This window comes from Bufo gargarizans, chromosome 2 (genome assembly GCF_014858855.1).
Source record: "Bufo gargarizans isolate SCDJY-AF-19 chromosome 2, ASM1485885v1, whole genome shotgun sequence".
In the NCBI taxonomy this organism is placed as follows: Eukaryota; Metazoa; Chordata; class Amphibia; order Anura; family Bufonidae; genus Bufo; species Bufo gargarizans.
This window is the reverse complement of record NC_058081.1, coordinates 129600816-129623670: the sequence shown is the minus strand read 5'-3', so window position 1 is coordinate 129623670 and position 22855 is coordinate 129600816. Positions and strand designations below refer to the sequence as shown.

The 22855-nt window shown below is 39.2% G+C and overlaps 1 protein-coding gene across 4 annotated transcripts in view; it reads left to right on the top strand.

Annotated features, from left to right (window-relative positions):
- Positions 1-4951: 4951 nt before the first annotated feature.
- The window catches only part of NTRK3 (neurotrophic receptor tyrosine kinase 3), a 774406-nt gene continuing 756502 nt past the window's right edge, over positions 4952-22855 (top strand). For 3 of the 4 annotated variants that reach the window (XM_044279460.1, XM_044279463.1, XM_044279462.1), the window contains exons 1-2: positions 4952-5014; positions 5787-6388. In XM_044279460.1, the coding sequence (XP_044135395.1) occupies positions 6153-6388 (236 nt within the window). In that variant the 5' untranslated portion in view covers positions 4952-5014; positions 5787-6152. Of the gene's footprint in view, positions 5015-5786; positions 6389-22855 lie in introns of those variants that run through there. The other variant, XM_044279461.1, reaches the window with a different exon arrangement.

The window sequence follows — 22855 nt, the reverse complement described above, 5'->3', positions numbered from 1 at the left end:
AACTACTATATATTTGGATCACTTTCACAGATACAATTGGAGATTCCACTACAAAACTGTCCATTATAATATGTTTTATTGCTTACTTACTGGAGTAATGCTGACCATACTCATATAATTGCAAATGTTTGGGGACAGCAGAGCTACACATATCCACTTTATATGGTTAGCCAATGCCACCAACAGTCTGCTACAGTATACTTCATTAATCATCCGTGCCCTGTTTTGTTACTAGTCTTTATAGTTCTCCAAAACTCTGCATACTTTTACATCTCTGTTGACCAACTTACTTTATAGCTATCACCACCACCTCTCACTCCGACTTGCAGAACCTAATGTGCTGCACCAACCTGCTGACATTTCCTGGTTCTGACTCACTCCTAGTATTATGAAAACTTAATTATTCGAGGGAAAAAAGAGACAATGCAGCAGCACCCTGCAAATCAGATAAAGTACAATAATGCCAAAAATCATAGCGCTAATGCTGCGCTTATTTATAAAGTGAGATGCTTGGCCAATGCATTCTGTACAAAACCATCTGAGCCCGTCTGCCATATGTCAAGGCGATCTCTGTTAGACGGGTCATAACACTAAACACTACCTGTTATGCGCCATAATAGCCGCCATAAAGTTCAGGGAGTGTTGGATCCACATGCATGCTGGATTCACTCTGCCTTTTACCATTTTTGGTGCCATAATGGCCTCCATTTCAAGGGATGCAGGTACCAACATGCATGCTGAGCCCACTCTATACCTTTCCTTGTGCCAGACAGCTTCCAATGAATGCAATGAGAGCAGGCTACAGCTTTATACTGAACGTAATTAAAATCAACCTATGGGGCAGAAAGGCTAATCAGGAGTGCACAACTTAATTCTTCATCATGTTATGATGCTTACTACCTCAGTGCACAGCCTACTTGCATTTTTCGAGAAAAACCTTGGGGGGTGCTATCTCTCCTTATGGAAAACACCTTAATCAACGCGAGGAGGCTTATAGGCCATACATGCTCCTCTGTAATTCTGGGAAGAAGCGATGCAAATGAGTTATTAGCAAACACTGCCTCTGATTCCACCAGATATAAGGAAGCTTTTCTATACATCAATGTTTAACCCTTTAAATAGGCCTTGAGACATAACTTGAATAATAAATAAGCCAGCATCACATCTGCAGACATCGGTTTCAGGGTGATTGCCCCTCATTAGTGGAGAGCAGAGAGTACTGGCTTAACTGGGTGAGAGACCTAGGTCATCATTTGAGAGTGCTATCTCTCCTTATAGAGAACACCTAATCGATGTGAGAAGACATAGTCCATACAAAAATAAAATGTACATACTGCTAAAACAATGAACCAGCAAAGGGTTCTTACATTTGCTTACTTATTATGGTGCCACCTGGTATAATGAATGGCAGTATAGCAATGAGTATGCCTGAGAATAAGCTAAGTGCTGTCTGGACACCCATGCTCAGTCACTCTCCCCACAGCCTTTTCTGCATAGTGACCTTTTTTTTTTTCACTACAGAGTCGCCAATAGGAATAGCTTTCTGGCTGGCTTGTCAGGAAAAGAGCAGAGCCTCTGCAGTATGGTTTCAATAGAGCTGAAAAGACTACAGGGGAAGAAAGAAGAGAAGCTTCCAGAGGGGGAAGGAGACTGATTCCATCCAGCACAGTGGCTCAGTGGTTAGCATTTATGCATCGCAGCGCTAAAGTCTTATTTGAATCCAAGCAAGGACAACATCTGCATGGAGTTTGTATATTCTCCTCATGTTTACGTGGGTTTCCTGTGAGTACTCTGGTATCCTTCCCCACTCCAAAGACACTGATAGAGAACTTAGATTGTGATCCCCATTGGGGACAGCGTGATGCCAATGTCTGTAACGTGCTGCTGAGTATAGATTATCAGCACCATAACAAAGCAAAACATGGGTGACACATGGAAGCAAAAAATATAGGAAAGGTGTTTCTACGCTCGAAACACTGTAAATTACTTTAAAGGGAACCTGTCACCTCCAAAACACATATAAAACTGACATCATTACTTTACAGTAGCCCCCAGTGTGTTCCTAATCATGTGTTTCATTCCTCAATCGGTTGCTGCATACTTATAAAAACTATGTTTTAATCTCCATTTGCACAATCTTCAGAGTCAGCTTGAAGTCAAGCGGGCATCGGCCTCCTTGCTTCAAGTCAAGCTAAGTCGGCCCCTTACTCCTTGTTACTGCGCGATCCCGTCTCCGGCTCCCGCAGTCAGCCGGCTGATATAGTCTCACTGCACATGCGCCAGCTATTTCCATTTTGCGCCTGCCTGAAGCCAGTGATCATGGATGGAAATGTCCAGCGCATGCGCAGTGAGATGATAGCAGCCGGCTGACTGCGGGAGCTGGAGACGGGATTGCGCAGTAACAAGGAGCGCAAAGCAAAGTGAAGAGAGGACTGGTAAGGGGCGGGCTTAGCTTGACTTGAAGCAAGGAGGCCGCTGCCCCCTTGACTTCAAGCAGGCTCTGAAGATAGCGCAAATGGAGATTAAAACAGCGTTTTTATAAAGTATGCAGCAACCGATGGAGGAATGAAACACATGATTATGAACACATTGGGGGATACTGTAAGGTAATGATGTTGGTTTTATATGTGTTTTGGAGGGGACAGGTTCCCTTTAAAACAGCTATTAACAGCTTTTCAGGACTTTTAGCATAAAAAGATTCCTTCCAGCATGTATACTTGGTCGTCCATAGAAGTGAATGGAGCATGCTAGGAGCTGTAGTTTAACAGATGGAGTGTCGGAGGTTGCTGACCCCTGGTCTGCTAAATAAAACATTTTTTTACTATAATTTGAACAAGCACATTAAAACTGCGCTCATAGTTCTGTATTGTGTTCTCATGACCAGATAGTATTGTTATTGCATAGCTTGAATAAGCATTATCATGTTTTATTCAATGACATATGTTACTACAATCCAACTCATTATTACGCCTTAATATATGCCATATGGACCATGTACGTTGATACTGGAATATGGGTAACAAATCATCACATCAAATAAGTGCTCCTCATGCCATAATGTACTGTATTGCAAGTTCTCAGCTGAAGTGAGACAGTTCACATTGACCATGCATTAACTGCTGCCACCTAATGGAGATCATATGCAACTGCACCAAAGCATAAAGTGTAGTAATGCAACCATAAAAAAAGGAGTATTTACTAGATAGCATACATTTATACAGTCTGTCTAGACCTGCACCTGATTTATCCCAGGGGCTTTTCTCTGGCTCTATACCAACTATTGTATCTATCAACTTAATTTGAGTCAGAATGTTATGCCTGGATTGTGGCTCAACTTGGCACTAAATGCTGCATATTAGACCACGCCCCCTTAACCGTGAGACCACACCCCTTCAAGCGCTAGGTGCAGATTATTTCTGTAAACATAGAAAAGCCAAATTGTGCAACTTTTTGGCGCAATTTCCACCAGAATCTAGTAGCATTGCCATTAGTATATTTGGGCCACCGTGTTTGATATGTTTAGGTATTCTGCTTTGTTTATTCATTTATCTCTTAACGGGGTTGTCTCACTTAGCATTTATCATGTTATGGCCACCTCTGCAGTGCAGATAAGAGGTGGTCCGGATGGGAGGTGCTACACATACGTACCTTTGTGCACTTCCATGGTCCCGGCCAGTAGAGAGGATGGTGCTTTTTCCTATAGTGTGCAAGCACGACCACCGCTGCTGGATTACAGAGTGGTCATAACCCCCTGGATATGAGCAATGTATAATGTGATTGCAAAATGAATCCAGCCAGCAAAGGAGGCAATATGGACAATCACAATACATTAGTAAGTGCCTTGTATTAAAAGGGGTTTCTGAGATTTATACACTGATGACCTATCCTCTCGACAGAACGTGGGCTAATGTGATCAGCTACGCAACGTGTGTACTTTTTGTTTCTTTACTATTCAGAACAATATTGAAAAATCTTTCATTTCAATAAACATGATGTTAAAAAATGAAAAATCACTGGTATGTTACTTAGGCTACTCCCACACTTACGTTGTTAATTCCGGTATTGAGATCCGACAGAGAATCTCAATACCGGAATGAAATGGATCCATTTTGATTTTGCACATAAGGATGCATCCGTTCCGTTAGGATGCGGTTGTGTGAAATCAAAACGAAAAAAAAAAAAAAAAAAAAAGAACGGATTTGTTACTAAATGCATTGAAAGTCAATGGGTGACAGATCCGTTTTTTTAGAAGCCTAAAGTCACCATTGACTTACATTATTTTCAATACAGGATCCTTTTTTTTTTTTTTTCTGTTTTTATGACCAGACACAAAACCGCATCTTACAGCGGTTTTATGTCCGGTAACTAAACGCAATGCTGACGGAACGGAAGACATCCTGATGCATCCTTAATGCATGAGGACTAAAGGGAATTTTTTTTTTTTTTTTTCAGTATTGAGATCCTCTGCTGGATCTTAAGTGTGAACGTAGTCTTTTAGTCATAACTAATAATCTAGGACCGATTATTTAGCTAAAGGTATACAGATACCGTCAAGGGTACATAACATATATAGCAGAGCCGATGATGCCTTCATTCACGTCCTCCTATTCTGTGTATAACCTGTGGATAAATAAGCAGAATGGTGCAGTATCTGTAGGAGTACAATGCAGGATGTAGAGAGGGAATTCCACAAGTGGGTATGAAGTAGGGGATTAGGATAAAGGGGATTTTTCCCCCGCTGTCCTCTTCTTCATCCTACTGCATAGAGAATTAGTTTTGGTGTGTGAGTGTGTGTGCCTGCCACTCTCCTCCCTCTGCCTCTCTCTCTCGCTCTCTCTCTCCTCATCCTGATCACACAGCTTTGATTCTCTGGCTCTCAGTAAACAGCTGAGACTCCCACCTTTTTTTTTTTTTTTCCCTCTGCTTTTCCTTTGGACGAGAGACAGCAGTTCGTGTTTGGAGCTACAATCTGCAGGGTCTGAGAGTGACGTGCACCTGTATCCCCCATTAGCAGGTTCATCTTGTGTTATCATTGTGTGTATCTTTGTGTGTCTGTCTTTCTGTTCTCGTGTGTGTCTGCATCTAGCAAAAGAATCTGAACATTTGATATAGCAGCGTCTGAGGGAGCATTGATGAAGGGCACAGCAAATTAAGCATTGCTAGGATCTACTTAGGTTGCTTCGCTTGCCAAAAATGCATCATGCATCTTAATTTGCTTCTTCTAGTCCATTGCAACATGCCGTAGGCTCTCACAGCCCCTGTTGCCTTTCCTCCTTCTCTTTTTTTTTTTTGATGATACTTGAATCGTTTTGGACATTTGCTGCAGATCTAGATGTATCGGATTAAGATTACTTGAGCAACATCATGTCCTCTTCTCCGTTCCCACGCAGCTTCATCCAGTGGATGTATTTTTGTAGCCTTTGAATTTGTAGAGCTAGAAATGAGAAATGTCCCCATCTTCCCTGACTATCCCATCTTCATTGCAGAAATGCAAGAGCGGTAATGATATCCAATGATGAAAATAGCATCCTGAACTTTTTTTTGCTGTACAGCCTATGCTCTGCAGAATCCAGGGATGAGGCAGGGAACATCCTGAATGAATGTGTCTCTTGCGGAGAAAACTGTCTTTTTTTTTTTTAGAGGGGAGGTGTAGTGTATTTGTCTTTTTTTTGCATAAATCAGGTTACAAATGGTGCTGTTTGATCTCTGATCTTGTATGTGTATCACTCCCTTTCCCCGATTCCCTCTCCCCACACCCCACCTCCTCTCTTTCTGTTTTTTTGCAGGTGTGACAGTTTCAAATCTGCCCAGTAGGTGGGACTTGGTGACTTTAGCACCCTTTTTTCTGTCTCCCCCATCTTCTATTGCATTCCTCAGAAGTCTTGTAGATCTCCTGGAAAAAAAATTAAAAAAAAATTGAACCAACAACCTGGAATCAACAAGACAACAGCAGCAGCAGCATCAGGCACTATGCATCTCGGTGGGCTGAAGGCAGTGTGCGTCTAAGCCATTTCAGGATGACTTTAGCTGCAGGAGGATTTTGCATCTGATTGCTTATCAAGAGAAAAGGCTGAGATATCTCCTCATCTTGGTTTCCTTCCCCTTTCTACCCCCACCCCTTTTTTTTGGGGGGTTGAAAACCTCTGTTTGAAATGGATATGTCTCCGTACCCTACAAAGTGCAGTTTTTGGAGGATTTTCTTACTATGGAGCATTATGCTGGACTATATGGGTTCGGTGGTGGCTTGCCCTGTTAATTGTGTGTGCAGCAAAATTGAAATTCTCTGCAACAAAGTGGACAATGGGAACATATTCCCCTTCTTGGAAATGCAGGAATCAGCCAATGCAACCACAAACATCACTGAGCTCTACAAGAACATCATTTCAATGTAAGTTTTCATACCAACCTAAAATTGAAATGTGCCATTTGCCCTATGATGGCAGTGATTGTATTGTGCCTTGTACAAAGCAGCAGGTTCATGAGCCTGTCTTCATGATCCATGTTATCAACTTGTATCTACGCTGTTCTCTGTAGATACTATATATATATAAATTATCCTCCACTTCCTTCGATACTACAGTTTTCTTATTGCTTAACTAGAATGGACGTAATCTGGTTTTATTGCACTGAGCCATGGGAATACTGGGCATGATAAGAACTCTTATTAATTATGTTCCATGGGAAAACACAGATATTCTGTTTTTCAGCTCAGTTGTGGAGCTGTGTTTGGCTGCTTTGGAACTGAAATACATTATGTATTATGAAGCCATACCTATTGTTGCTGTAGTGATTTCTATAGTTGGAAATAGCAGCACAAAATGAGTATGCGGCAATTGGTTTACTGGGAGATGAATCAGGTGGTTATCAACTTATATTGCCCATGTTGTGGGACATAAATCAGCCTCAGGTCACATAGCCAGCTTTATGTTGGGTGCACAGAACATCATGTTTTCTTGAATTCTTCTTGGTTTGGGATCACACTGTGCATAAAGTGCATCTTGAGATATGCTTTAATTCATTTAAGTAAAGAGATGGACACGCAAGACAGACAGGACTCGCCTTTGCTTAAGAACCACCCTATCTACAGATAATGATGTTTTTTCATAGCTGAATTGGTGGCAATACACTGTTCAGCAGAAACCCATATTAATGGCTTATTTTGTATCTCACTTATATACCAATCCCAAATGTAACCTCCTGTGGAGGCATAGAAAGTTCCTGTATCGCACCCCCTATCCAGATGCTAATATTTGAGGGGGGGGACTGGCAGATTGATAATGATGCAGATAGTTCTTTCCTTTGTTCCTGTTTATACTGTTGCATATGGTAGAATGGTAAAGAATTGAGTCACATGAAGCTGATTGAAGGCCCTGTGGGCACTAAAGAGTTAACTGGTTTGTGTTTAACCCATGATAAGTCATATCTATAGCAATATTGTACTGAAAATGCATAAAGGCAGATCATTATTTCAAAGAGGGTGAAAAAATCAAGCTCTCGACGTAATATACAATTTACTGTGTAATGGTGGTAAACTTTTTTAAGAAGAACTTGTTCTGTGTGTGAAATAGTGCTGGCCTTCTATGGTGCATGGAAATGCACTAACAATTAATGCTTTGGATACAAATTTGTAGTGCATTTTTCACCCACTGACAGCAACATGGTAAAAAATGTTCCAACTCCCATTTCACGACCCCTGGTTGCTAGACAATTTCTTGCATTAAAGCTTTTTCTGGTTGGAGGAAGGTTTGTCGAATGTCTTGTCGTCAGGATGTCTTTTTTTTCCCCCCTTCACACTATGCATTTGTGAAAGAGCCATGGAGATTTGCTTCCCCACCCTCTCATTTAAAACACAGCACAGTCTTTAAATATTCTGCTCAGCAACTAGATCACACACCACAGATAATCCTTAGGAAGTGATGGTGTACTTGGAAGTGTGTGGACATAGCATGGGAAAAAATAAATGCAAGTTAACCGTGAAATAAAGCAGTATTCATGTTCGCCTTGACTCGTCTTGGCTCTACAGTATATGGCCGCTGGTTGTTCTTTGTGCCATCCAAGTTCATTTGTCAGCTGTTGCTTCATCTGCCTCCAAATTCTAATATACTGCATTATAGTTCTGACGACTGCAGGTTGCTCGATGGCGTGCTAGCAAATGGTTGCACGCCTCTCGACTCTGGGTTTATAAATTTGCCATTCCTTATGAACATCACATTTAGGTCCACTTAGGCTCTGCAAGACTATTTGTTTCATTTGGCACTCAAGATATGGCGAACAAGATTGCAGAGTATGAGATGGGAAATGTGGAATGGGTGACACGGAGCCAGGGATATTATGCTTGTTTCAATGAATTCTAGAATGAGATTGAAAATAAACTTTGAGGTTTTTAGCAGACCACGGTTTTGTCTGCAAAAACACATTTAGTGAATGTGTGAGGAAAAGACAATGGAGTCTGGTTGTATAAGTGTGTATTAGATTGAACTAAAACCACGAGTGACAATAACTAGGCCGGCCAAGAAACCTAAAAATGGCCCAAATGTGAGCGACAAAAGAGTTATATGCTTTGGTCAATGGGAAGCCCCAAATTATCCATTCCTGCTCTTACTAAATACTGCTGTGTGGCCCAAAAATCATAATGATGGTATAATGGTGATTGATGATGCTAATGGGAGTGATGATGAGGGTGATAATTATGATGATTATATAGCACTGTTTTAGCCTTGTGCTTCCAAAATTTGTTGAAGGCCTCAACATTTATGGTATTCTAAAGTGAGGATGCAATTAATTGAAAAATAACTTATTCTTACATATATCATATACAGTTCTCAAATCCATAATTTTGTACAATTGCATTAATGGAATTAATATATTGTACAGCGTGATTGAGTTATTGGTATAAGCCTTTCCTACTAGATCTTCACTCTGCAGTAGATGTAACTCCGCCTATGCGATGAACCAGGTTAATATTTGATCATTGTAGGGCGTTGTCTCTTTGTGCAATTCTTGTCAACCCAACTTTTGCCTTCCATGCGACATGAAGGTAAAACATGTTTAAAAAATATGAAAATGTAGATTACATATATTCTACTTCCATTTTGTAACATTGGAAAAGTACTGTGCCATTGAGTTGTACAATAGTTTTCACTAAAGTAATAACCATTTTTCACCATACACAATATTTTGCATCATTTAGGAATATCCTTCATGAGGTTGAAGGTTTAAAAACTTTTGTTAACATGGAAACTTAAAGTGGTTCTCCGGGAATTAAGCAAATCATAATACTTAAATATTACTTTATTATAAATCTATTCTCAAATGCCTTTCATTATTTATAATGGCTCATTTTGTCTAGGGAGCAATCATCAGGGGAAACAAAATGGCCGCTGACCCATTAGTTCACACAAAACCTGTCCTAATCAAACATGAGGACAAGTTACTTTACAACACTGAGGTAAAGAGTTACCTCATTTTCCTCCTCTCTACTTGTCAGAGATTATGATCCTGAATAGAGATGATAAGTAGTGTTAGGCACGAATATTCGAATAGCGAATATTAATCATGAATATTGGCACTTCGAGAATTAGCGAATATTTAGAATATAGTGATATATATTCGCAATTTCAAATATTCTAGATTTTTTTTCAGCAGTAACCTCCCTTGTCTTTGTCTGAGCTTAGCAACATCCCTAGCAAACAAATAGGAAAGTTGCCTACCCCCTACTATATAAGAACCTCCCCAGCAGCCCTTGTATGCAGTATTTTACAGATCTGAGAGAGACAGCAGTGTTATTGCTGTGATCTTTGCTTTCCTGTGTCATTACATTAGATAGTTAGTTAGCTTTTATATATATATATATATATATATATATATATATATTACAGATAGTTAGTGGGAGATAGTCTGTGTAGGTTAGATAGTGATATAGTGTAGCTGCTGTCCATACAGACATAGTGCTGTGATGTCACAAGTTCACAACAATACTTAGTGCACCAATCAGTAATATGTAGTCTGACCTGCTGAAATGTGAAGTTGCACGTATTGCGACAAAATATTTGCATCATTAGTGACGATTTCGCAATCCCGAATATATTAAAGCACTCTATCTGCATATAAATCTATTGTAATGTTCTGCCGTGCCAACCATTTTTTCCAGTCTCAGGAAACTTCTAGCAGCTGGAAAAATGTAGCTATAGTGACCCACGCCTGTATTTTGCACGCATTACGCAAATATTACATTGCCAATTTTTACGATCAAGAAAATAATCTCGAATTTGCAAATATATGACAAATGTTCTTCCAAATATTTGTGAAATATCGCAAATTTGAATATTAATATGGGGCTGTGGTAATGGAGACTGCTGCTCATTAGCCACACCTCACCCTCCTCTCATGTCTCCTCATCATCTCCAATCCCACAGAGATTCACCTGTATTCAGGATCATGATTCCTGACAAGCAGAGCAGAGAGGAGGATGAGGCAGCACTATGGCTCATTGTGGTGAAGTAACTTGTCCTCCTGTGTGATTAGGACAGGTTCTGTGTGTACTGATAGGGAGGCGGCCATTTTATTTTGCCTAATGTTTGCTAATGTTTGCTCCCTAAACAAAACAAGCCATTATAACTAATGAAAGGTATTTGTGAATATATTTATTATATTTTTTTTATTATTCCTGGAGAACCCCTTTAATGTGTCTTGGAACCAACAGTAGCCAAAGATAATTATTGTCTGTTTTTGGTTGTACTGTATGACTGATTTACGTGGACTGACTAAGAAGGCCTACAGCAAAATGGGAAGTCCATCAATTGTTACATCTATTATCAGATCTGAAGTAGTATTCCAGGTCACACAGAATACTGGGTGGTATGACAACTAGAGATAACTTGAGTTTGGTGGGTTTTTGTAAAATGATCTTCCATTTCGTTAAATGAAAAATGTTGCCCGGTTAATGTGATTTTAGACCATCGTAGGATCTTGATGTAATGCTAAACCCCAATGTGAATCATGTTTTATGGTAACTTGCTAATGAGCTACTGTAACAGTTTATTGGTTCAATGGTAGAATCGAAAAGTTAACAATTTGAAATCCAATCACGATTGCCATTGCTGGATGGAAAGAAAAAAAAAAACAATACCTTGTTGAATGGGAAGATTTATTATTGGCCTCCATCCAATCTTTGCCCAAGAACACCCTGCTGAATTCAGGCTAAAGTGTTGTAGATGTTTGAATTGAATACAATGATCCCTTGTTTTATGTTGAAGGTGGTACTGCTGTAAATTAGGAGTACTCTCATGAATGCTGATTCTATTCTCAAGAGAAGTGGGCTTCATCACTGCACATGGATAGAAGGTCAATAAAGGGAACAAGACTGATGTCTGTTAAGATGTAATCCCGTAGCTTTAACCAGTGTAATTTCTCACAAATGAATACTCCATCACCAGTGAAGAAATGACTACAACATTGCAGATTTTTCGGGAACCAAATCCCAATTGCAGGCAATATATTTCTCCTTATTTCATACTTCGATGAGTTTTCATGTCATTATGGCAATATCATTATCATTTGCGTGAACAATGTGCAATAATTTAAAGAAAACCATTTGAAACTCTGCTGACTCCATGATTCCCAATTACACAGATATCCTTCAATGCCCTAAGCAAGAGTCTGGTTACCTACTCATGGCACACATTGGCATAGGCTTTGCATCAATAACGTCTAGTCCCATCTAGAACTACTATCGTTTTATGAGATCATGTCAAATATGCTGTATTATACATACTTTTGTAGATCATGACCAGCGGCTAATTTTAAGAGATTGTGTTAATAATGGCCTACCTTTATGACAGACCATTAATATGAGATCAGTGAGGGTCCAAGTCAACACTTGGCACTCATGCCTATCAGCCCAAATCAGCTTATTCATTCTTTACATTTCTCCAAACTGTACAACGCTGTAGTTTTAGAAGCAGCTGTGCTTGGAATTGGACTTTGTCCCATTCAAGTGATTAAGACAAGGATGCAAAACCCATCACAGCCACTACTTAAATATACAGCATGAAAGTGGAGGTAGCAGTATGAGCAATGAAGAAGCCACAGTGCTCACCCTAGTGTGCACCCTTTAAACAGCTGATTAGAGAGAGCGTCGAGAGTCAGACTCCCACCCATCTGATATTGAAGCCATAATCTAAGGCTAGGCCATCAATGTTGTAATCCCAGAAATCCCATCTAAGATACAGTCAGAACACTGCTGAAACATGACATAACCAACATTCCTAAAATCATAACACATGTATAAAATCCTCTGCTCATGGAGAGTGTTTAGAAATGTAATTTTACAAAGTCTTCAGTTAATTAGTGTTCTAGTGTCTGGCTCATTGTTTCCTGCATAAGTGCAATGAGAATAAACAGCTATATTAAACTGGATGTGTGATGTCATAGACAGGCAAACTGAATCCAGGGTCACTGTGTGAAAATGCCACAAGAATAATAAACACAAAAAAATTCATGTAGACGTTATACATAGAGAAATAAAATTAGATATACAGCAGTCAAAGCTGGAGATGTTTGGTGCATGTAAGTTGGCACATGGGAAGCACGGTTTGTAAGTGGCAAGCCTTGTAGTACTGGAGTTCTAATCCAAACAAGGGCAACATCTGAATGAAATTTGTATGTTATCTCTAAGTTTGTGGGTTTCTACTGGTTATTTTGAATTCCGCTCACATCCTCAAAAAAACACTGAGTTTGGAATTTAGATTGTGAGCCGCAATGGAGACAGGTTCCATTGTGAGTGATGGCGAACTCTGTGCAGTGCTGCAGAATATGCTGACTTTATATACTGTAAATGAAATAATAATCCTTTCCTTCAAGTGATAGAGATAACCATTGAACTTTGTCTGTTCTAAATAGCTATTTTGTCTGTTATAAATTAGATACCCGTATTTGTTGGGCATCATGGATATGTCATCATTTTAAAGCCTGCTATTTATTTCTGTTGATAATGCAGCATGAACATACTAAATAGCAGTGTACAGAGATTATCATCACTCATATCAGTTCATGTCCCCAGGATCACAGTCTTCAGCCATATTTAGCCCCAAATAGTTCAATTGTAGAGGAAGCCATAGCACTCCAAACTTTCACAGTAAAACTTTGGTGGAACTTTATTCAACAAACCTGCAATGTTTCAACAACCTCTTGGTTTGTGAAAGGCCAGCACTTTGGTTGAAATATTATGTTTGGTGTATAGATTTCCACCTTCAACTTAGTTTACTCTGCTAATAGACTTGTAAATGTATTTTTGAGGGTATGTTCATGTCTGGGGCATTGAATCAAACAGGCTGTTTCGGCAGAGAGCAGTCTATCCAGATCTCCACTGACTATACTGGGATCCGGCAGTGATCTAGCCACTTTCCTACAAAAATGCCAGGTTTTGGCCAGACAAAAACAGTTGCATGCAATGTCCAGCCAACAGCCAACATTTTTGCCACACCAGGCTGCTGGATCAGGCATGCAGGACATGTGAACATAGCCTTCTCAAAAGTCCCTAGTAAAAGGTTTTGTCTGTGATAAATTAATTGTTAGTTGAGATTAACAAATACATTCCTTAAGGATGATTTTGGCGTTACCTCTTCAGCACATTGTTACCATTTAGTCATATTGTTAAACTGTTCATATGCATGTATGGTATCTTTGCTTGGCAATATATACTTTACGACAACAGCAAAAAGAGTTTATGTTCTTACATAATTAGTAGACAAAGTAATTAGAGATTCGGCTGACACATGCTGGGTAATTAATAGCACCCACATGCTGTGCTGTTGAACTTAAAGGGGTTAAGCATGTTTAGGGGTTGAACATGCAAACTGGAGCACACTTAAAGGGAACCGGTCATGTGGATATTTGATTATAATCTAACTAATTATATACAATCATTAACTACTAAAAAGTACCTTAGATGTATTCACTTACTGGTGTGACAGATGGTTATCTCATAATATACACACAAAGATGCCGCATGCTGCATGCTGCATGCTAATGAGCTGATTTGAGTCCAGCGTGGTGTCATTGAGTCCAGCGTATATTTAATTCAGAGCTATAGCCACTCCCCTGCCCACCTGCTGCTGATTCATATGGAAAAAACTGTCATTCAGCAGCAGGTAGGTGGGGAGAGTCAGGAGCTCATGAATATTCATGACTCATCATTATCAGCTGGAGCTTTTCAATACAAGATGTTGGCAGATTGACTCGGTCAATTAAAGAAAGTGACCCAGCATTTTGCTAAGAGAATCAGTCACTTATTTATGTTGCCCTTAGTTAGGACACCATAAAACTGGTGACAGGTTCTCTTTAATTTCTGACCCTGGCTCCTAGCTCTTGAGCTCTCCAGTCTCTGCTCCTTCCACTCCACCAATTGCTGGCCACAGCAGTGACCTGCTTCCCCTTTTATCACATGAGCAGAATTTGTAGAGTGTGGAAGGCATCCAAGTGTTCTGGGAGGGCAATTCACAAAGGTTTTACTATATCACAGTGTAGACAGGTTAAAAGCACTTACATATCAGACTGAAGGGGCAGAGGGTGAATAAAATAGGCTGTAGGGAAAGAGTGGGAAGAGAGGGGAAAAAATACTTCATGGACTGCAGAAGGGTAAATCAGTCCAGGAATGAAGCTGTGCTAGAACATGGAAGCTGAAGGAGAAGGAAGGAAGGAGAAGAAAACAACATCTTGGACACATAGATCCCACTATTACTGGGAGGAACATGCTCACTTGAGAAAACTGTGAAATTATGGACATTGAAGACTGAAGCTTTTTGCACATTTTTAATTCAATGTAATCACTAACTTGTAAAATGTTGCACTATATGTCATTACCTTAAATAGTAACTAAATCTGCTATGACTATTTTTGGCCTTTTTTGGGACACCTGAAAGGAGCTTCCATTTTGCCATAACTATTAAATGAGTACAACTTTACATTCTCCATTTAAATGTGTTCTTTTATAGGAACATCAATAAATATCTGGGAGAAGCAAGAGTACCCATATTGATAAAACCAGAATTAAAGTTGTTGAAAACTTTGATAAATAGATCCTTAAATCTGTTGGAATAGTTGGTCTAGATTAAAGTATTGAGTTGTTTGTAATTAGTATTGATAGACTGTAATTAACTTTTTTTCATGATGTCAATAGAATATTGTAGAGATTATTGTAACTTATTTACGACGGCAGTTTACTGGCATGATCGGAAAACCTTTATGTAGAATCATTCTGTTAAAGCACTATGCTTTAAAGGCCAGGTCACATTTCATTTGAGCAGTTAATTTTGTGTAGAGTTTAAAGGTGGATTTACACTGCCCGATATTCTTCACACTTCTTTAGATCTCATTATCTACAGGTTAGCACGGCCTGTTGATCTGTATAATGAAAGATGGCTTATCTATGTCCTGTCACTTAATTTATGTGTTCAGAAGTCCTAAAATGTGTCACTTTATTGATGTTACCAACCAGTGGAACCCACTCTATTCTGTTGGCTAAAGATCAAAAGCTTATTGATGCTGTGCACCAACTTGGCCCGTGTACTACAAGCCTAGTACAAATCCCTTATTTAGTTCAACTTTTCTGTCTTTATTATTTCATGTAACTAAACCCAATTGCTGTCAAGTTGTTTTTAAGAGCTGCCAAAAACTGACTTGTGATGCCAGCATGATAATGGACCATCTCCAAGTATCACATTTCACTTGCCAATGTCTTTGCCATCAACAATGTTAATATTTTTTGATCCAGTGTTGCTTCTTTCTTTCTTCTTTCTGATGCATTTAAGAGCCATTCTATCACTTTATTAGTCTTTTTTATGGGTCGTGATTTCCAAGATCATCGTTAATCTTTGAGACAGCTCTCATGATCACTTTCATTCACATCTCAGTTTCTGAGTATTAAGCTGGCTCTATTTGCAGCTAGTGCTTCTGTAACATGACTTATTAAGTGACAGGTTTACCATAGCGGATTGATACATGCTACATTTCTTTTGTGGTTCTAAATGTGTTTAACCACTGATATAGTGAACTTAGTGGAGAAGTACAAGTCATGTTGCAGAATTATTCATATGATCTGCAGAATGATACCGTAATGAGTTTCTCTTTGGCTTTCATGTGAATACAATTGAAATTGGACTGATGTTCGAAAACTGTTTTTGCTGCTTTATGGTTAGGACCCCTTCTGTGTTAGGAATCTTACAAGTCTGAGCCTGAGCCCCTATAAACAGTATTCAAGACTTTGTGTATCTACAGATGCAGCCGAGCTAAAATTAACTCTGACACACGTCACAGTGTTACCTTATGCCATCTTGTGACAAAAAAACACTGAAATACATTTAAAAAGTTAATTTTCTTTTATTTGTACCATTTATTTTTATTTTATTTACTTAACGTGTTAATCATCAAGTTTAGCTTGGCCAAATCTATTATATATATATATATATATATATATATACATACATATCTTATGTGATATGTATTTTAAACAAAAATGCAGCATTTCAAGAATTATTGTCATGACATTTATAGAGTATGTGTGTGTGTGTGTGTGTGTGTATATGTGTGTGTGTGTATATATATATATATATATATATATATATATTATAGGATTCACTCTGGTAGGCAGGGTGAGCGGACGCAGAACAGAGGCACCAAAAACAGTTCTTTACCTTAGTTGAAATACCTGGTGTTCATTCACACCATGCTGACAGGTCCACTCCAAAGTTTAAGTCCAAGATTTAGTTGACCTGTCTACCCCAAACAGGTCGCAAGCATTCATACAGGCCTCATACCTTAACACAGAGAGACATATCCCACACTCTAGCTGCCTTTAACGAGGGTTAGGCGTCCGCAAAGCCCGAACCGGCAAGTGAAATCGAGCCCAGTGCTTGATCTCATCTTGCTGCAATTAGTCTTTGCAGCGTATGCTGGGAGGAGGATACCTCCCATCAACCAACAGACCTTTCACTGTGTCACAATATAAATATAAATATATATGTAGTGGATTTAAAAATAATTTATGAACTTTTTCCACCTTTAATGTGACCTATAAACTGTACCTCTCAATTAAAAAACAAACTGAAATCGTTTAGGTGGAGGGAAAAAATAAAAATAAAATAAAATAATGTGGTTGCATAAGTGTGCACACCCTCTTATAACTCGGGATAGAGCTGTGTTCAGAATTAAGCAATCACATTCAAAATCATTTTAAAGAGGATCAGAGGGATCTCATTGTTAAAAGGTACCAGTCAGGAGAAGGGTACAAAAGAATTTCCAAGGCATTAGATATACCATGGAACACAGTGAAGACAGTCGTCATCAAGTGGAGAAAATATGGCACAACAGTGACATTACCAAGAACTGGATGTCCCTCCAAAATTGATAAAAAGACAAGACAAAAACTGGTCTGGGAGGCTACCAAGAGGCCTACAGCAACATTAAAGGAGCTGTAGGAATATCTGGCAAGTACTGGCTGTGTGGTATATGTGACAACCATCTCCTGTATTCTTCATATGTCTGGGCTATCGGGTAGAGTGGCAAGACTAAAAGGTGACTAAAATAATAGATGGTGGAGGTGCAGTAGACATCGCTTATCTAGACTTTAGTAAGGCTTTTGATACTGTCCCACATAGAAGGCTTATCAATAAATTGCAGTCTTTGGGCTTGGACTCCCATATTGTTGAATGGATTAGGCAGTGGCTGAGGGACAGGCAACAGAGGGTTGTAGTCAATGGAGTATATTCAGACCATGGTCTTGTTTCCAGTGGGGTACCTCAGGGATCTGTTCTGAGACCCATATTGTTTAATATCTTTATCAGAGAAATTGCAGAAGGACTCGATAGTAAGGTGTGTCTTTTTGCTGATGACACAAAGATTTGTAACAGGGTTGATGTTCCTAGAGGGATACACCAAATGGAAAAAGGATTTAAGAAAACTAGAAGAATGGTCTAAAATCTGGCAACTAAAATGTAATGTTGATAAGTGCAAGATAATGCACCTGGGACGTAAAAACCCAAGAGCAGAATATAAAATCAGTGATACAGTCCTAACCTCAGTATCTGAGGAAATGGATTTAGGGGTCATTATTTTAGAGGACTTAAATGTAGGCAGACAATGTTTATAGAGCAGCAGGAAATGCTAGCAGAATGCTTGGGTGTATAGGGAGAGGCATTACCAGTAGAAAGAGGGAGGTGCTCATGCCGCTCTACAGAGCACTAGTGAGACCTCATTTGGAGTATTTTGCTCAGTACTGGAGACCATATCTCCAGAAGGATATTGATACTTTGGAGAGAGTTCAGAGAAGAGCTACTAAACTGGTACATGATTGCAGGATAAAACTTACCAGGAAAGATTAAAGGAACTTAACATGTATAGCTTGGAAGAAAGACGAGACAGAGGGGATATGATAGAAACTTTTAAATACATAAAGGGAATCAACAAGGTAAAGGAGGAGAGAATATTTAAAAGAAGAAAAACTGCTACAAGAGGACATAGTTTTAAATTAGAGGGGCAAAGGTTTAAAAGTATTATCAGGAAGTATTACTTTACTGAGAGAGTAGTGGATGCATGGAATAGCCTTCCTACAGAAGTGATTATTACAAGTAGGTTACACAAAACATACACATAAACGGTAATTGAATATACTATGTTAAATAGACCCGGAAAGAGTAAGTAAAAACCCACTCAGTGTACTTCCTACAGAAGTGGTAGCTGCAAATACAGTGAAGGAGTTTAAGCATGCATGGGATAGGCATAAGGCCATCCTTCATATAAGATAGGGCCAAGGGCTATTCATAGTATTCAGTATATTGGGCAGACTAGATGGCCCAAATGATTCTTCTCTTCCGACACATTCTATGTTTCTATGTAAGACGAAAGCCTTTTCTGATGAAAAAAAAAACATCCAAACCACGTGTTATGGCCTGATGAAACCAAGGTTGAACTTTTTAGCCATAATTCCAAAAGATATGTTTGGCACAAAAACAACACTGCACATCACCAAAAGAACACCATACCCACAGTGAAACATGGTGGTGGCAGAATCATGCTTTGGGGCTGTTTTTTTCAGCTGGAACTGGGGCCTTAGATAAGCTACAGGGAATTATGAACAGTTCCAAATACCAGTTAATATTGGCACAAAATCTTCAGGCTTCTGCTAGAAAGCTGAACATGACAACAGCATGACAACAACCCAAAGCATACATCCAAATCAACAAATGAATGTCTTCACCAGAAGAAGATTAAAGTTTGGGAATGGTCCAGCCAGAGCCCAAACCTGAATCCGATTGAAAATCTATGGAGTGATCTGAAGACGGCTGTGCACAGGAGATGCCCTCGCAATTTACAGATTTGAATTGTTTTTGCCAAGAAGAGTGGGCAAATCTTGCCAAGTCAATATGTGCCATGCTGATAGACTTATACCCAGAAAGACTGAGTGCTGTAATAAAATCAAAAGGGGCTTCAACAAAGTATTAGTTTAAGGGTGTGCACACTTATGCAACCGTATAATTTTATTTTTAGATTTTTTCTTCCCTCTATCTAAAAGATTTCAGTTTGTTTTTCAATTGAGTTGTACAGTTTATAGGTCACATTAAAGGTGGAAAAAGTTCTTATATGATTTATCTTTGTCAATTTTTTTGAGATTTTTACATTACAGAAACCTGACATTTTAACAGGGGTGTGTAGACTTTTTATATCCACTGTGTGTGTGTGTGTATATATATATATATATTTTTATTTTTTTTCGATGCAGAAAGCTTTGAATGTTGCCTGCTATAATAAATCAGGTCAGTGAGTCCATCAAGAAGAAAGAAATCATTTATTGTTGATTGATTCCTTGTCTACTAATTAAGCCAATGAAAAGCATGTTCATCTAAGCGTATGGTGCTCATTGCAAATGGAAGGATATCTTTGGCATCATAGTGAAAACCTACGGTATATCCATATAACAAGCTGTATTAGCTAGGGTATGTTATAATATTTTATAGTTTCTTCATTGCAATGACCAATATGAGATCAAATGTAGAAATACTTAAATCTTTGAATGGAGATGGTGAATGCTCCTAATTTTGCTTCATATTACATTTAACCCATTGAATATGGTCACATTCTGCCTTTTATGATGTCTGCTTTAATGTGCCATAGACCATACATATATGAGTTAACTTTTTGTATGGATAGGTAAAAACAGTTTTGTTGAAACTTATGACTGGCACTTTAATTTTGCCGACACTTTCTTTGTTAATGTTACTTCTGCCAGTAGACGTGGCCCTGTTCTGTCTTCATACACGTTCTACACAGTGTGCAGTCTGACATTCAGCATAAACCATTCCTGTCTTCCAAATAAGAGGACTGTTCTTTGCAGTCTAACTTGTTTGTTGGCAAAACAGGATCGTTTGATTGGTAAAACTATAAGAATACAAATAGAAAAATATAAGTATAGATATCAAGTACTATAACATTTTCATTAACACTGAAAGCATATGGTACAAAGGTAGATTTCTCACCAGATATGCTTATACAAGGATGGTGGCGTTCAAGAAGGAGATATTCAAATAGGACAGCTCTGCTGATGTGTCCTAGAGACTGGAGACTTATCTTTCCCAGGATGCTTTTCACTCCCACAATGCAGTGCACCACACACAATGCAGCAGTCTTTGTAACAGAAAAACAAAGTGTAATACAACTTAACACCGCTAGATGGTGCTATAACCACACTAACTACTTAAAGGGATTCTGTCACCTGCTTTTAGCATTTTAAGCTGGCACCATCGCTATATTGACTAAAGTACCTTATTTCCAGCAGTCTTCTTTTTACTTATTTTCGTTTGGTAGTTTCGATATAAAAGCGATTTTTATGTTATGCTAATTAGGGTCCAAGGTGCCCAGAGGGGCGTTTTTTTCACTCTCCGGTGCCCAGTGATGCCCCCCTGCAGTGCCCAAGACAGCCTCCTGATCATCAAAACACCTCCCACAGCCCGGCAAACGGTTCCGCCCCCTCCCCACATCATAATCTACCTTTTAGATATGCCCCGTCCTTCCTCCTGTCTGCAACCAGAAAACTTGCGTGGGCGCAGTACCGCCTGCGGCCTGCGCCTGCGCGATCATCAACCTCCTGAGGGCAACAGCCTCAAAAATCTCACTGGGCATGCGCCGAGCCCAGTGATGTGACCTGAGCGCTGTTGCCCTCAGGACGTTGATGATCGCGCAGGCCGCAGGCGGTACTGCGCCTGCGCAAGTTTTCTGGCCGCAGACAGGAAGGAGGACGGAGCATTTCTATAAGGTAGATTATGACGTGGGGAGGGGGCGGAACCGTTTGCCGGGCTGTGGGAGGTGTTTTGATGATCAAGAGGCTGTCTTTGGCACTGCAGGGGGGCATCACTGGGCACTGGATATTGAAAAAAAAACATCCCTCTGGGCACCTTGGACCCTAATTAACATAAAAATCGCTTTTATATCAAAACTACCAAACGAAAATAAGTAAAAAGAAGACTGCTGGAAATAAGGTACTTTAGTCAAAATAGCGATGGTGCCAGCTTAAAATGCTAAAAGCAGGTGACAGATTCCTTTTAAGAAATACCATGACTCTGGCAGAATGAACTAGAATCATTTTATAACCCTGCTGGGCAGAACAGCCTCTTACTATGCTAACCCACAAGGTATAAGCGCCAATCATAACTGAATGTTCAGCTGTACACCAGGTGCATATGTAGAACCTGATTTTAGATTTAAAGAAATGGGTGATTATATTTAATTAGTGGGTTTTTTAAGTCAGTTGGGGACACTTATTCCAGATCACAAAATGACACAGTGTTTTTCTTTCCTTTTTTTCTTTTTTTATTGTGATGGTTTGTCAACAGTGAGTTTATCCGTGATTGAGAACTAGAAGAATGGAAGTGTAGTATTTCACAAATGCAAATGTAATTAGAATTTTTTGTCATAACCTTGCAAATGAGAATGCGCAAATTGCATTCATTCATTTCTTGTCAAGTCTGGTGGAGGAAGCCATTTTGTCAGTATGCTAGGGCTAACTAATGTCTTGAATGAGAAATCAATAGTGTCCAGATGGTAGTCTGCTGGAGTCTAGAGAAAGCGCCTGCAACACCAATTACTGTAGGTTAAATCAACTTGTTTAATGCTTCTAGTTTCCATTCCTTCTGCTCTTCTTTATCTGGAACATATATCCCTTATAGACAAAATACAGTACCTTACAGCTAGCCATAATCCCTTTAGAATTACACACTTTAAATTTTATATAGCTACAAACCATAGAAAATGCTAGTCTCTTAATAACCAAGTGACGTTTGGATTTGCACCCTTGCATGGTTCTAATTAAGGTTATTTAATTTAAACACCCATTTTAAAATGCCTTTTGGACCCTAGGTAAATAGCTGATTTGAGGAAGGTTACCTGATTTGGGGACAAATCAGTTAACCAGAAAGCTGACATTGGCATCGATCTACATCAATAGACACCCCAAGACGACCATTCGGTGTCACGCAGGGCAAAACACAGCATCATTGCGGTGAAAATGCATTAACTGGTACCCAAAGATTATACAACACAAGCGCGTCTAATTAAAGCCTGTCTTGTGGAGCACATCATGCAAAGCTATGCTCATAAGATAATTAGCCAGTGACAACGCTGTCACTTGCTAATTGTACATAGGAGCCAAATTAGTGCAGTACAATCCCTAGGAATCCATAATGCTGACTGTGTGGATTCTCTGGAAACATGATGCCCACTGTACACAATCAGTCAATAAATTCAGATTTGTAGAAGAAGTTTTCTTCTTCATTATCATTCTTCATCCTCTTGATACATTTTGATAAAA